Source organism: Rhipicephalus sanguineus, unplaced genomic scaffold, assembly GCF_013339695.2.
Source record: "Rhipicephalus sanguineus isolate Rsan-2018 unplaced genomic scaffold, BIME_Rsan_1.4 Seq1012, whole genome shotgun sequence".
In the NCBI taxonomy this organism is placed as follows: Eukaryota; Metazoa; Arthropoda; class Arachnida; order Ixodida; family Ixodidae; genus Rhipicephalus; species Rhipicephalus sanguineus.
In genome coordinates this window covers 81,916-97,726 of record NW_023614167.1, presented here as the reverse complement: position 1 = coordinate 97,726, position 15,811 = coordinate 81,916, and the positions used below count along the sequence as shown (strand labels likewise).

Genomic DNA, 15,811 nt, shown 5'->3' with positions numbered 1-15,811 from the left:
TAATCGTGCAAATCCTTCTTTATTTACAACATGACCGATAAATATTGGCGGCTGATAAACAATGCAAAAAACCAACAACGTCCAAATTTTCGCGAAACATTAGCGGGCAGCGCGACGTCATCACAGAGATAGAAAACACCACAATGGCGCAGTTCAAAAAAGGCACAGTGCATTCGAAGCAGACAGACTGTTCTTCACACAAAGCTATCCATCAATCACGCATTAAGGCATACAGCCATTCTCAACTTGCCCTTGCATCAGTATCGCACATATAGCACTGAATGCACGCAGCTTGAGACCTAAGTTGAAAGCATTACACCGGACATCCGAAGATACCTTTATAAAAGCAAAAATCCAACTCTTTCAAGCAAAGCATACGCATGACAATTACGTGCCGAGACTTTAAGCAAGAAGTGGCACTCAAACACACGAGAATAGACTGCTCTAATCAATTCCAGGATTAGAAAGTGTTATACAGTACCTGTAGTACCTTTTTATGTAATGAACATGGGCATAAGAAATCAGATATACAATGAAGTAAAATATCAAAAGTCTCATACGTGCTTATAACTAATACCAGATTCTATAATGAAGATATTTGTTCTCCAGGTGTGGCTACTACGATAACATTCAGCTTTTCATGGACGTTGAATTTGTTTACGAACTTTTTCCATGGATAGCGTTGTGCATGTGACTGCAGTCGTGCATGTGCTGCGCAGTGACTGGGAAAGCTTAAACATCACTAAAAAGCATCTGTATTTACATTCCTTTTCCCATTAAAAAAAGGGGCTGACTATAAAAGCTCTCATTCGTTTCGTTTTCAGCTTAGTTTGTTCTATGCCTGCTAACAAGCTTTCTTCGATGCACACTCACTCAACAACAAACAATGCTTGAAGCGTTCCTCAACATTGTCTAAACTATACCTACAACTATGACTTGTCAATGTTTTCACCGCAGTCAATACCTTTTGTACAGCTACGCGTCGAAATACTTTGTTTAGCACCAGATATGACACACAGTGCAAACTACAACAAAAACACAATAGAAAAAATAAGTTTGTCGTTCAAGAGTGACAGAAATTTCTCTTCACGTTTGCGTAACCGCCCGTTTAGTAACACTGCTGGCAAGCTTACAGCAAAAAGCCACAAGCTCGTGTCGTTGACTAAGGCACGTTGCACCAGTGTGCTTTATAAAGGTACTCACTGGCACTGTCTCGTATACAAAAACAACCAAGCAAAGAAAAACAGTAACACGCACAATGCAGCACACTAAACAACGACAGATACCATATTTACAGAGTAGTGCAGTGACAACAGTATCTTCGGAATGACAAGATATGTACGCAGCACCAAAAGTAAGAGTGTGAAATACTCAGCCGCAGCCATATAGTAGCTCAAAGCGTGTAATCGTGAAATACACCGTACGCCTCTCTATGACAGGACTGTGCCCCTCAATGTTACAATGCTTCAGTCTTTGCATTGAACAAGAACACACTGCATTTTTAGCACTTATTGTCTAAAATGAGCACAGTATGAGTACGGAGCAAGCGCTCGAGTGTCGTGGTAATCTGAAGTCCAGAAATTATAGTCAAAATACAAATTTACGCTGGACAGTGGTGTCTCCTGTTTGGTGACAGCTTTCGAAGATACAACAGGTCTGGTTTAAACGCACAATCTTTTGTCAACAAAGAGTGCCTGCTTTAAATGGCATTCAACTATATCGCTGCTCTGTTTGTGGTCAGGTTACATGACCCGCTTTTATATAGTATAGCAGCGTGAAACAAGCAAGGTTAGATGCGCTGATACAGATGGCAGTAGGGAAGGCACAAACATATTGACAGTCTGTTACCAGACATTCAGTAACCATTAGCTGATACACTTATTTACAGTCCATTTGCTGCTGCGCACAAGAGGAAAACGTCATGATTCACAACACGAACGATAACTTCTGTGTTTCGAAAGAAGACATAAAAGCCTGCAAACAGAACCATAAAGTCATAGCCACAAAACGGTTTGTTTAAATGTGCTTGTCTTAGATTTTAAAAATGTATTTGCTCTACTGTATAAAATTTACTTTCGATGGGCTCTAGAACATGCGGGGCGTGGCTTGCATCTTGACGACAGCTGGAAAATACTGTACGGTTAGTCTAAGTATCCGAGAGAAGAGACGATACATTTCTTCACCGATTGCACCAGAAACTTCAGCTGGTACTTACAAAGACTGCTGGCAGAGTGTTCTGACACCAAGTATAGCCAAAGTTCACGATGCCCAGCAGTAGTAGACAATCACAAAGCAGTCATTTGGTAAATATGCATTATGTGAGCCTATTCCGATTCAAGAACAAGAAAAGAAAGCAGTGGTGAAAATCTCGGAGTGGCAACAACAGCAAGTGCAGCTCCTCATTATCATGGTTCCATAACTAGCAAAAGCTAAAAAAAAAAAAGAGATCATTCTCCATTATAGCATGTACAGGACATGCTGGTCTGTAAACGTGCACTGCACTTGTTCGTCTTGGGGGAAAAAATGTGAAAGAAAAGCACTCAAAGCTGGACCAGAGCTTAATTAACATAGTCTTAAAAGAGCTGTGTAGTCACATAACGACTCTCTCACCGAGTGTTCCTGTCTGTATGCTAAACACTGCTTACAAGTGGAATTGCGACAAAACAAAGGTAGCAAAGAGCAACAACGTATAATATGAACCAAAGGCAAAGGTTTAGTCCTTGCATTTTAAAGTCAGTACAGTCCTCATTCTCCTGTCATTCTGTTTTTGCCTTCTTAGAATCTGCACAGGTCACATAAACGAAGGATGTGGGGATGTTATTTAAAGATTAGGTGCTCGTCACAGATATTAGCTTTTGTTTTTTTTTCTTTTGTTTAAAGCTAGCAATTATGCTTTATACCAAATGAGCCTGCACAAACGATCGGCAAGTCTGTGACGAACTTTGTGAATTTTGTAAACGTCTAGCAAAAGCTTGCACCTTATATTGCTATGGATGACTTTGCTTAACACCGTCTATGCAACGAATGTTCTGGTCACACTTTAAGAGGGCTTTCGAAATTCTCACCGTCTAATTGCCTGAGGCAACATTAATTATAACCAAAGTGTGGAACTCATAGGATGCTGCGATTACCAAGAAAGGACAATTCAATTGTCTGCTTTGCCAGGCGCACAGGAGCTTGAGTGCTGTAATACGCTGGTGATGGTATTCAAGGCGTGCAAGAATCCTGTTAGTAGAATTGCCCAGTGCACTTTGTCTACTGGATGGCAGGCATGTCTGTGGCTGAAGCAGCAATAGGTCTTGTCTCCAGGCAGTAGATGCATTGCGCAGGCCTCGCTCACTAAGCAGATGCCCTGTCCTTGGGCCATAGAAGCACCAGTGCATTGTTGGGTGCCTTCTTGAAGGTTGGCTGCGAGACGCTGGACGTGCTCTCCACAGACACGGTGCGGGCCTTGTTACCCAGCATGCATTGCAGCTGCGTGCCCACCATGACTCGTAGATCCCGTTTCTGAGACCTGCAAAGTGCAGATGCAACGCATTTGTTTTTTTTTTTAATATCTGGGGTTTTACATCCCAAAACTATGACATGATTATGAGGGACGCCGTAGTGGAGCGCTCCGGTAATTTCGACCATCTGGCGTTTTTTAATCTGCACTGACATTGCAGATGCAATGCAAGCTTAGTGGAACGAGAGATGTCACAAAGAGTGGTCCTGGCATGAACTTTTTGGTATAGTGAACAAACGTTCTTGGTTGTAGTACAGTGCAATCATAAAGGTGCTGACGAAAGGAGACAATAAGTGAAGATGACTGCTTGTGTTTGCATTTTTATTGTCCGTGTTGCTCCTTATGCTGAGTGTTTGACACAGAACAAGAGTAATTTAAAAAAATTCTTTATTCTATGTTGATTTGCCAGAGTCTATATCAAACAGCGAGTATTCATTTAAATGTACATTTAAATATTCATTTAAATGTACAAGTTTTAATTCATTCATTTCAGGATTCATACAAAATAAAAAAGTATGGAAATCAGGACAGTAACAAAAAGCCATTGTTGCTGTGGCTTTACGAGGGCCCCTGTCCTACTGCATTTGGCTAAAGACATCTTGAATAAGTCATTCATACACGAATTAAAACACAAAAGACATGTCTCTTAGGATATGCAAATCGATAACTCAAACAATTTTCAGTGGTGTCCATTGCAAATACCGCCGAATTGTATCGACAAACGAATGCTTTAGCACTCATGCATGACTCATATGAAAGTTAAAAAAAAACAAAAAAACGTAAAGAATACATATTTGAGTGTCGCTCTAGTACAGGGCTCCACTGTGCTTCAAGAGCCTGCAAGTGCCATTGGGCATGAAAAGCAATTGACATTTCTAAGCATTTACGTGGCAAATAGACCGATTCTTGCACCAGACATTCTGCAGAAAAGCTTCATGCACGAAAATGCGGAAGACAGGCAGAAGTCATGCTCACCTCTGCCACTGACGCACGACAGCACCGACAAGCTCTCCAACTCTGTTGCTGTCCGCTGTGTTTGAGGTGACCAGACAAACAACCAGATCATTGTTGCCCCTCAGGTGCAAAATGGCCAACTGGTCCGGGCCAGGAGTGATGCTGATGCCTGTGAGCTGTACGGAAAAGAACAGAAATCAGTTGCAACTATGCCCAATCATTTATTCTCATTTTCATGAGTATAATGCTATATAGTAGACTCTCAGTAAACAGAAATATCTTAAAGGAAATTGCTGCTTCAACGAAACAACTGCCTCCACTGTGATTGGCTTTGTACTTGAACTGTGCACCCCTGTTCGTCTCTCAGTAAATAGAACTCCTCTTAAACAGAACATATTTTCCTGGTCTCGGTTCCGTTTAACGAAAGTCTACTGTAATCCGGTCAATAGCAACTGTAAGACAGCTCCCCATATTAATTTTTAAGAAGAATAAGCAATACTCCTGACACAGGGTGAACTAAAGCCTTTCGAAGAAAAAAAAAACCCTTTTGTGCTGAACGGGCCTTTACAAAAAGTTTAAGCGGTGACATGCGATGATACATGACCTCCTTTATTTGTTCTGAGTAAACACCACAGCAAAACAGAAGGTGCTGTTAGTTCAAAGTGAAACCCACAAAGTGCTTTAATAAAATCATGCATCTGCCCAATGCAAAAAACAAAAACGAAGAAAACATAAAGCGTGAAATACGTAGTGCTCAGATACATTTTCTGTCGTTTACTGGCTGCACACAAGTTCATGCTTTTTTGTCCATAAAGTAGGTCAGACCCCTTCTGCAAGGGATCCTTCCGAGAAATGGGATAAGGAGATACTCCTTTGCTATGAGTTAGCTCCTGTGAACACCTTTGGGCAAATGTCTGTTAGTTCAAGGACTTTGGAGTGGCTGCATGTGCATACCTACTCGCAATTTGAGAAAAAGAAAGTAGGTATATATAATAATAATATATATATATATATATATATATATATATATATATATATATATATATATATATATATATATCAAAGAGAGGGAGAAAGGAGGCAGTCTCACATCACTGATAGGAACCGGTGATCGGAGGGCCTTGAACTTCTTGTTGTCCATCTTGATGATGCAGGTGTCGGTCACAACAAGTGCACGGTCAGATGACTGGTTGTGCCTGTTCACCTGAACAGAGGCACAAAAAAAAGAAGCAGGATGTTTACTATGCTGGCACTTTGAATTTCATGTTTTTACGTAACTTTCTTTTTTCGTTTTTTTTTTCTCCAGTTCCTTTCTATTAAAGTTCTCGGGCAGTATACGATACAGTATGTTCAACCACAAGATGATTTTGGTGGTTCTTAATTGTTGAAGTGCCTAGAAATGCCTAAGCACAATGCTGAATTCTGGTACTAGCACGATAATGATCAAATGTGCTATCAACTGGTGAAGCATTGCGTGAATTACTGCCAACACAAAACACAGATGTGGTGCCAAGCTGGTACTGTCAAAGCATTTATGGCGAAATGAAAGTGCATCAACAGTCTCAAAGTGATACCTTTAGGACACAATATTCTTAAAAGTGTTCCCCTGACTATACATCTACACCTGCATCTATGGTGCAACTGTTACAGTACGGGGCTTCTGTGCTAGAGGTCGTGTAGGTTCGATTCCTGCAGAAGCTTCACTTTTTAAACTTGTTTTTCATTTTAATATATTTTATTTCAAATTCATCTGGTCCATTAGAATACAATGCTAGCAGGTTAACTACTAAGCCCCCCCCCCCCCCCCGGCCATAATCAAATGCTGCCAACTACTGCAGACATAGGCGTGCGCAGAGGGGAGGCAGGGGAGGAGCCGCCCCCCCTAGTCACCTAGGGGGGCGGGCACAAAGTCTGCCCCATACATTGAGTTAATAGGGGGGGGGGCTGCGATGAGCCTTCGCCCGTCGTCGCCCCCCCTAAAGGGGCATCCTGCACACGCCTATGACTGCAGATCTCCTGCAAAAGCAGGAAGGCTTGCTCATGCTGCTTTTGAAGGGGATCTCGAAGCTTCCCTTCAATATCCCCTATGAGATTCCCTTGAGATGGGGATCTCATAGCTCACACTTTTTAACTTGCCTTCTTCACAAAGCTGGAGAAGACGACCTTGCGGAAGTTGTCCTTGCTCTTCAGGCCTGTGACAGACGTGATGTACGGCAGGCAGGCATCATTTTCAGCCGTCTGTGTAGGTCAAAATAGATTAATATAAGTCAGCCATTTTACATTAAAACTTGCTGAATTTACCAGCAGCATGTGATCCACCATGACAAAAAAGATATGAACCGAAGCAATAGGCAAATATTTCATGCCAAACCACATATCTGTTTATTACACACAAGTTGACTGATTGATTGATTGATTGATTGATTGATTGATTGATTGATTGATTGATTGATTGATTGATTGATTGATTGATGTGGAGTATACTGTCCTCAAGAAACATCATAGCTACAGAGGTCAATAGTGGAAGGCCCTGAAGAAGTTTTGATACTTGAGGTTTCTTCAACGCGCACATAAAGTGAATTACACAAACACTCGTGCACGGCATTTTCGCAGAGGGTATAAAATATATTAGAATAGGAAGCTAAAAAATTGTATTTCTTGCTCATTGATATAAAATGTGCATCAATGCCTCTAAAGGGATGTCTCGGATAAAATTAGTGTTTATGACCTGAAAGCTGCTAACTGGAATTGCTGTCGTCATTGTCAAAATGGAGTGTCCATATTAGTGGGCACAAGTTTGCCAAATAAGCAGTCAACGGACAAGGTTCCTTATTGCCTTGTCCTTTCTGCCAGCCAACACCAACAACAAGATTACCGGCTGTCCAACGGTGATTGAACAAAAAGTTTTGCTGGAGTCAATGTTTTAACAAGCAGGACTTGTGCCTTCATGCCCTCACACTTGCCTTCACGCCCTGACAAAGACGAGTCCCTTCGTGAAAACAGTGGCTCCATCAACACTTGCTTGACTACAGTTAATCCCACCTTCCCGTGAACTTAACTGTTCTTGTTTGCGTATTAATGACCCGCATGCTGTTGCCCTTCCGTAGCTTGTCCAATACAGTTCTCATAACTAAATTCGTAAGACAGTAGCTAAACTGAGCTGAATCGATGCCTCCTCAAACTTTTCAGCACATTCAATTTGGTCGAGATGGCTGAATTTACCCATGCCGAAATAACACAAGTGTTGTAGAATACCACTACAGATGGCCTCAAGACCAAAACAGTGGAGACAACTCATTGAGAAATGGCAACTTCCACATAACAAACGTACAAAAGGTGACATGAGCTTGCAATGATTACAGTGAAACCTCGGTGATACGAATCTCACGGGACCACCAAAAATATTCGTATCATCCGAAATTCGTATCACCAGAAAGCATGGAAAATTAGCATGCGACAAAAGAAAGCTGTCGTACATTTTCATTTATTGTTTTTCAGGGCCGCAGCAACGTCAGGAAGAACCCTGAATGATTGTCAGTTAAGTTTTTAGATGTCGGCAATCATACCATAATATACGGCCCTGTACGCGCGTATTTAATTAATGAACCAGGTGCGTTGTGACCTGCGACAGCAGTAGCCCCTTCCAAATTTTAGTATGCTTTTTTGCATGACACCGAAGTACTGCTGGCGAAAGTAACAAAAGAAGCACTTTGACGCGATGGGTCAAGGCCACAAAATTACAGAACCACGGTCCCGTGTTATGATTTTGTTATCGCAGAGGTGTTGAGGATGTTTTTTGGGAAAATTACAGTCGTGCCCGCACAAGTGCGACGTCAACGGTCGCACATGTTGACGTTGTGAGGCCCGACTCTTTCGCCAAGACCGTCCTCGCGCTCTTTCGGTCCTCGTCCACCTTTCATGGGATGTCTGATGCACGAGGCAGGCACGTGTGAACACAGTACAACGACAGCAGCCCGCGTCGACGCGTTAGGAAAAAAAAAAGCATGGCGCTAATGTCCTCCGTAATCTAAACGCGAAGGCACACGGAGGCACATAAGAGCCTCAAAGATTCACGCACCAATCTCGGAGGCCGTGACGCGTCTCTGAAGTTTTATTCTGGCCGTAAGAAAAGTGTTTTTCTTACACCGTGATTCTGACGATTTGGCGGTGCGGCGCGCATGCCCATGCTTGCGTTCCCGCGCTCGCGCGTGCTTAGGCGCGTCTTCCGCGACAGCGCGGACAGGACCTCTTCGTACCTGGCCGGTAGCGTATGTTCGTATCAAACGTCGCTGGGTGAAAATCGGTTCGCAACAACCGTACTTCATTACACTGAAGGCCAATGGGCCTTGGCCGGGACCAACGAAAAATTCGTATCACCCCGAAATTTGTATGAGCTGTAATCGTATCACCGAGGTTTCACTGTATATGCAATGAGAAACACAAACAAAACAAAAATAAACAATATGAAATAGGTATTTGCGTTGTCCAAGTTTCACATCTCCTTGAATGCATCCTTCTGGTTGTGCTCCTATCGTGAACAGCAGCCACACATGTAAAAAATTACAGCATATCCACGGGTGAATGATGAAGAGCTTGGGCGAAGCTCCTGAAGCAATCATGTGTACACCGTGAAATGTTCAGTGGTTTCGCCCAGCAGTAATCAAAGTGATACGCCGCTTTGATTATTTTTCCTTTTTCCGTTTTTCCTTCTTTTTATTATTTTTCTATTTTAATTTTTTTTATATTTTTTATTTATTTTATTTCTTATTATTTTTTATTTTTATTACTTTTTATTTTATTTATTTTTATTATTTTTCCATCTCTATGGGACAGCGCCATCTAGTATATCGTCACCCAACTGCAGTTTGCATGCATCTCTATGGGACAGCGCCATCTATTATACTGTTCGGGAGGATACTGCCGCTGGTTACGCCTGACATGGGACAAGGTTAGACTAAGAGGAGCTACGCCCCTAAAACAGGGCTTAGCAGTGATTAGCAGAAGTGATTAGCAGTGAGATGCATGTGCTGAGCTGTATCACGCAAAGCGAGCACAAGAACCCGGCCGCCTCGCACCAGGGAGAGGTAGTTGCCGTGCCATTTGCGTGACTGTCCCCAGTCGCGCCGTCTGCCGGCAAGCACGTCTGCGGTTGTGACCTTGAGGTGCAGTTGCGGCCACTGCTCCCGCGGAACCTTGCGGAGGATCATGCTGCCGCGCCAGCTGCAAGAATGTGCAGGAACATCAATATGTTGCCCTATATTAATTCAATGGCATTCGCATCCGGCATGATACTCCAATGCACACGTACAACAGGTTATGTCTGCCGAGCATCTCTATGTGTGTTCCTGTGTATGTGCCTTCTGTGCACTAAGTGTTCCAACTAAACACGGGACCGAGCGTTTCTCACTCTCTGACATTCTGTTTTCCTTACGTGTTTTGCGCTAACGCGATTGGCTAGGAAACTCCCAAAAAGCATGTTTCACATGAATAAACGGGATTTGTCTTTTGACCTCCGTGTTGGTCGTGCGTTTCTCAACTACCGGCTGTCGCTCTGCCGCCAAATACGCAACAAGCTGTAGAGGACAGCAAAGCACAGATACAGATGACAAGAATAGTACATGGTAGCACATCGAAGTCCTATGGGCACAGACGCCTCTTAACTTTACAAAGCAGGCATGCTGCAGTGGACATTATCAGAGCCTATTGCTTAATCTTCACCATAAAGGCTACTGTGTAAAGCAAATATTCAACAGTACAATCTGCGATTACAAAATTGCATCAATTTTACGTTTCTATAAACGTTTGCATTAATAGAAACGTAAAACACCTCCATTCATGAAGATGTTTACCTTTCATTTCAATTTTCAAACAGAATATCGATGTATTCATTCCAACATCTGCATTCATGAAATGTCACGTTTAATTAATGGAGATGTTGGAATGGGTACATTGATGTTGTGTTTGACAATTTAAAACATTACACATCTACTTTGTACACACGCTGCATGCTTCTTGAGTACACGTGGAGACTTTTTAGCATCGCTCATGGGTTTTCAGCCACCACTGAAGTTCTTTCAGGATCCCCAAAGGGAGTTCCTCTGAACTAGGAGTTTAAGGATATCTGGGAGCTGGGGACTTGTAAACATGTTTGCACTCATTGAGATAAAAGAAGGGAAGAGCCATTATAAAATCTAACTGTCTTTTAGCTGCAAAGCTGGATCAGAGTCAAATTGACCTGCAAGTCTCACATTAAACAAATATGACAAAAAAAAATTGATCTTAAATGATTTCCACATCAGTATATAAAGAACAACAATAGCACCCATTTGATGAAACGACCAAGTAAAGTTAAGGCGAAAACCTTCGATGCCTCATCAAATGTGAAATTTGACCGTCGGCGGCATCAACATGATTTATGCGAAAAATTATCACCGTGTGGCGACGTCACCATATGACATCGTCATGACATTACAGATCGCCAAAATTTGTGACATCATCATGACATCACATAACTTGACGTCACATCATGACACAGTCACTTGATAACATCACCACGTGATGACATCAAGTGACACTGTCACTTGGTCAAAGGTGGGCTGATCACGGAGGCAGTGCACAAACATGCAAGGTGCAGGAAGCTTGTCATGCCTCCAGTCTTGGAGGCCATGCAAAATCACGTAAGGGGCAGAAAGCTTTAGGAGGTGGGGGAGGATCAATGCAGTCGACTGAGAAGAAAAAGAAGACGTAGCTTTCGCCTTCAAGTCATCTTAGGCGAATGCATAAGAGGCCCTGCGAGTTTTTCCACTGCTCACATCTAGAAAATGTAAACCGCGCCTGCCAATGAGTGTTCATTTATTTTAAAGTGTACGCATTGTCAGATTAGCGAGTGCACCACCGTGAGAAGATAGACTTGAGTCCGGGGACAGCTTCCCGAACACAGCACGGTGGTGGAGGCCAAGCAACGTTCTTGCCATAGTCCTTGGTCTGGTGCACGTTCCTGAGGATGGACGTAACACAGACAGCGGTGAAGGAGAGACCCCAGAGAAACTCCTCATGAAAAGAAGATGCCGTCAGAATCTCACAAGAGCGTGTTCTCTTCCCTTACTCGAACTTGCCTCGCAAAGAACACTACATTTCAAAAGCACAGTGTGCTTATTCCATTAACCACTTGCACATAAATGAAGTGTGTTACCAGGTCTGTGGAAAAAGTGAGGGATTCGTGATACTGGAATTTGTCTTAACAAAAGAAGGGGAATTTCAAGGGCTCTTTTTCTTTGTTAGACACACATTAATGCTGTTAGTTCTCATCATGGAATTTGTCCTTGCTTCACTTTACTGTAAAAAAATGTTCTGTCCAGAAAGATTGTTTACCGTTGCAAAAAAATAAAGGACAGCTTAAGAGAAAGATTAGGTAAATATAGGTAGCTAAGTCCTTTAGATCTATATTATAATAATTCTTGTGGTTTAACATCCCAAAACCACAATATGATTATGAGACGCCGTAGTGGAAGGCATCGGAAATTTTGACCACCTGGGGTTCTTTAATGTGCACCTAAATCTAAGTACATGAACCTCAAGCATTTTTGCCTCCATCGAAAATTTAGATTTAGTTTCTTTTTCTTTCAGAAAACATTTCACTATCAGCACAGAAAGTATGATGGCTGAAATTTCTGCTTTTATAATTTATTTTGCCAACTATGGCCATGGCACTGTTGACTTAAAGTACTATTATGAATGCACAATTTTGATATTTTCATGCATCTTGGGCAGTTTTTACACAGTGGAAGTTTTACAGGCAGTGAGCCTTACTTCTTACTTTTGAATACAATGTATGTAACTTTATTTTCTTTTTACTGGCAAGCAGTGACTAAGCTCTCATGTAGTCTCTGTCAAAGTCTACAATGCGACATATAAGCCACCGCGGTAGTACAGCGGTTATGGAGCTCGACTGGCTGCGGCAGTCACATTTCGATGAACGCGAAATGCCAGAGGCCTGTGTACTTGGCCCATGTACTGAATTCAGGTGCACATTAAAGAACCCCAGATGGTCGAAATTTCCGGAGCCCTCCACTATGACGTGCCTCATAATCATATTGTGGTTTTGGCAGATAAAACACCAGCAATCATTATTACTGTTATTATATGTCACATAGGAAGCTGGTGCATACATTTTATGATCCGTCTTCTACTTCTGTCAATCTTTTTGTTTCACCAGGAGGGATATTCTATAATTGTCTAGTAAGTGAACTGTTTACGTCCAGAATTCACTGACTGGATAGAGCTCGAGAAGCAGAGATGCCAATCATCATCTCTAGTGCTTGTGCTCCATTAATTCAGCATGAGCCGAAATAAACTGTCCACTTTATGAACTCTTGCAGAATAAGACTCCAGGACTCCAGTAATAGCTATGTATTGACCTGCTTGGCATCCTAAATGTGAGAACCACTAAGTGAACAATTTATATTTCTTTCCATGCTCCCTTTAATATACATTGCCTGTACATCTATTCTGTATCATCCTGCAGTGCTTTATCAAAGAAGCAATGAGGGTTGTTTTAAGTAGACTTAATTCTCATAAGATAACTGATGCTGACACAAAATTAGAAAATAGTTATGGGCATACTTCAAAACAGCAAGAACTTTTTATTATTCAATAAAAGTATGCACTTGCATCAGTTGCCTTAGAAAGTGAGAGAAGTAGCGTTACTATTCTGAAATAAAGTTTACACAGATAAGCCACCCATTCAGAACAAACATGATAACATCACGAGATCCTGTGTTCCTACAAGTAAATAGTATACTGAATATATCCTACAAATAACAGTAAGGCTGTTTCAAGAAGGCACAATTTCCACTCTCTTCAACTGCCTTAATTGAAATAGCTTTTAACCAGTCAGTCTTTTTTGTACTGCCTCTAGTTAGAACCTTAAAAAAAAAAACAAGTAACTAAGCTAAGTCTGTAGACAGTAGTTGACAGCTGTGACCATTGCTAGAAGAGTGAAGCCAAGTATCAGACTAGAAGTAGCAGACTAGCCAAGTACCAGAGTAGAAGACTTCAGCAATTGGGGGGGGGGGGGTGAATGAACACTTTAACATCCCGAATCACCTATTGCAGGGTGTTGCCAGGTTTGACTACTTTGCGCCAATTTGGCTACTTTTTTAGACCGGTGGCGGCAGAAAAATCGTTTTGGCTACTTGGCTCCTTTTTGGCTACTTTCTTATCCCCTCGATTTGAGCAAAATTATCAATATCTGGTGACGCCGCAGCCGTTGGTGTTTGAATGTATTGCGCCAAAAGATGGCATCAAAGCGTGATCCCAACTCTGAAAATTGAATTTTGCACTTTGATTACGCAGATAATGAGCTTTAATGAAAAGGATGGCGCAGTGGCCTAAGCAGGCGTAAGAGGCAATGGTTGATCATAACATAACATAACAACAACCCGTTAATAACCTGCCAGTCAAACAGGCCTCGCACACACACAAAAAAAAATGCTTTTGGATGCCTGGTTGGGACTCAGTGAGAACTGTTGCATGGGGCCTCATTTTTCAGATCACCGATTGCTGAACACGGCTTGATGTCACAATTGCAAGGGAACCGGAATCGAAGGCGATCCGCAGCCAGGGCACTCTGCACTCATCGACATTAGAAATCGGATATTCGACATTTCAAGTGAGCACCGATAAACCAGGACACAAGAGGCAAAGGAGGCAACACAAGCGCTCATTAACAACAGTTGTTAGAGAGCGCTTGTGTTGCCGCTGTTGCCTCTCGTGTCCTGGTTTTTTCAGTGCTGTCCTTAGAATGTCGTACCAACTCGCCCAACAAACAATCTTTGTGGGATATCTGATGAACTGCTTCTATCATTTCTAAGGCTTAGGTACGGCCTGCGACTATGGATTCGTCATCACGGAAGAAACTTCTGCGAAAACGGCTTCAATTTCTGCTTCAATGCAGTAAGTGCAATTTAGAGCACACTCATCATGCCGTACGCTCATTTTTGTTGTTGCAACTTCTAGTCATTTCAAGAAAAGTCATGCAAGATGCCTGAAGAAAGAGCCATTTTTTTTTCAACAGCGCGTACGCTACTTCATCATGCATGGAAGGATTACTCAAGTCAACAAATTATGCTGGAATCTCAGGAATTATGATTTTGAATTGTTCATGCAGCACATATTTACATTTTTGCCGAAATGCTTTTGCATTTATTCATTTAGATAAAAAATGTAGAAGTGGTTTTCACACGTGCGTGGCAACTTTTGGCTACTTTTACTGCCCTTGGCTCAAGGTAGCTACATTTTGGCTAGTTTTTCCAATTTTCTGGTTATTTTTTGTCTTTTTGACCTGGCAACCTTGACCTACCGGATGAATTTGTTATATATGTAGTGTACTACTGGTAAACGTCTTGTGCAAAAAGCTTCAAATTTTGATCGCAATGATTAATTGCTTGGTTCTTCAATACACAGCTAGGTGCCTCAATTTCCAATCTCCCTCCCTCCAAGCCTTACTAATGATCTCTGGTTGCACATTTAATGCATAAAAATGCACATTTGATACATAAAAAAGTAAGCATAGTCAAAGGTGTCAGCCATAATTCGAGAATTCATTTACCTGAAGGCCATTTTCAGGTCATTGATGTACTTCCGAGCAGCATACTTGCGGTAGTGGGCAAGGATTGTGATGGCAGCTCGTGTGTCTTGCGATAGTGCATCGTGCAATAGCACCACGCCACATCTGAAATCAATCATAGAAATAGGACCGGAGTTGCAGTCACGTGATTACCTTATCATCACACCTGTCAGCAGCTTTCATATGGGCTCTGCACGCAATTAGCGGTGGCCAATGCTACATTTCATGCCCCACCAGTGGCGCACCGACGGGGGGGGTTTTAGGGGTTGTAACCCCCCCCTGAGACCGACCAACCCCTCCCCCCCCCCCCACCGTATCTGCCCCGCTGTCCTTCTCACCGGGAGTCCAAAGTTCATATCCAGAGGGGTCCTGAGGTCGACTTTTCCTGACTGGCTCTAGAAATGTGTTGTATTCACTCATCTACTCCTAAATTGAAAAAAAGAAACGCAAACCGCATGCTCTATGGCTCTGCGTTCCTAAATTTCCAGGGAAGCAGCTTTCCAATAATAATATCTGGGGTTTAACGTCCCAAAACCACGATATGATTATGAGGGACGCCGTAGTGGAGGGCTCCTGAAATTTTGAACCCCTGGGGCTCTTTAACGTGCACCTAAATCTAAGTACACGGGCCTCAGTCATATTTTCGCCTCCATCGAAAATGCAGCCGCTGCGGCCTGGATTCGATCCCGCGACCTTCGGGTCAGCAGTGGAGCGCCATAACTTAT

General features: G+C 42.4%; 1 protein-coding gene across 1 annotated transcript in view; it reads right to left on the bottom strand.

The window, feature by feature from the left end:
* Positions 1-15,811, bottom strand: part of LOC119375907 (unconventional myosin ID-like) — a 67,323-nt gene continuing 51,512 nt past the window's right edge. Inside the window, exons 3-9 of the mRNA XM_049411318.1 lie at positions 15,069-15,191; positions 11,355-11,456; positions 9,535-9,679; positions 6,596-6,697; positions 5,550-5,663; positions 4,481-4,635; positions 1-3,514 (exon numbers count right to left, since the gene is read on the bottom strand). Coding sequence (XP_049267275.1) covers positions 3,340-3,514; positions 4,481-4,635; positions 5,550-5,663; positions 6,596-6,697; positions 9,535-9,679; positions 11,355-11,456; positions 15,069-15,191 — 916 coding nt within the window. The 3' untranslated portion in view covers positions 1-3,339. The remainder of the gene's footprint in view (positions 3,515-4,480; positions 4,636-5,549; positions 5,664-6,595; positions 6,698-9,534; positions 9,680-11,354; positions 11,457-15,068; positions 15,192-15,811) is intronic.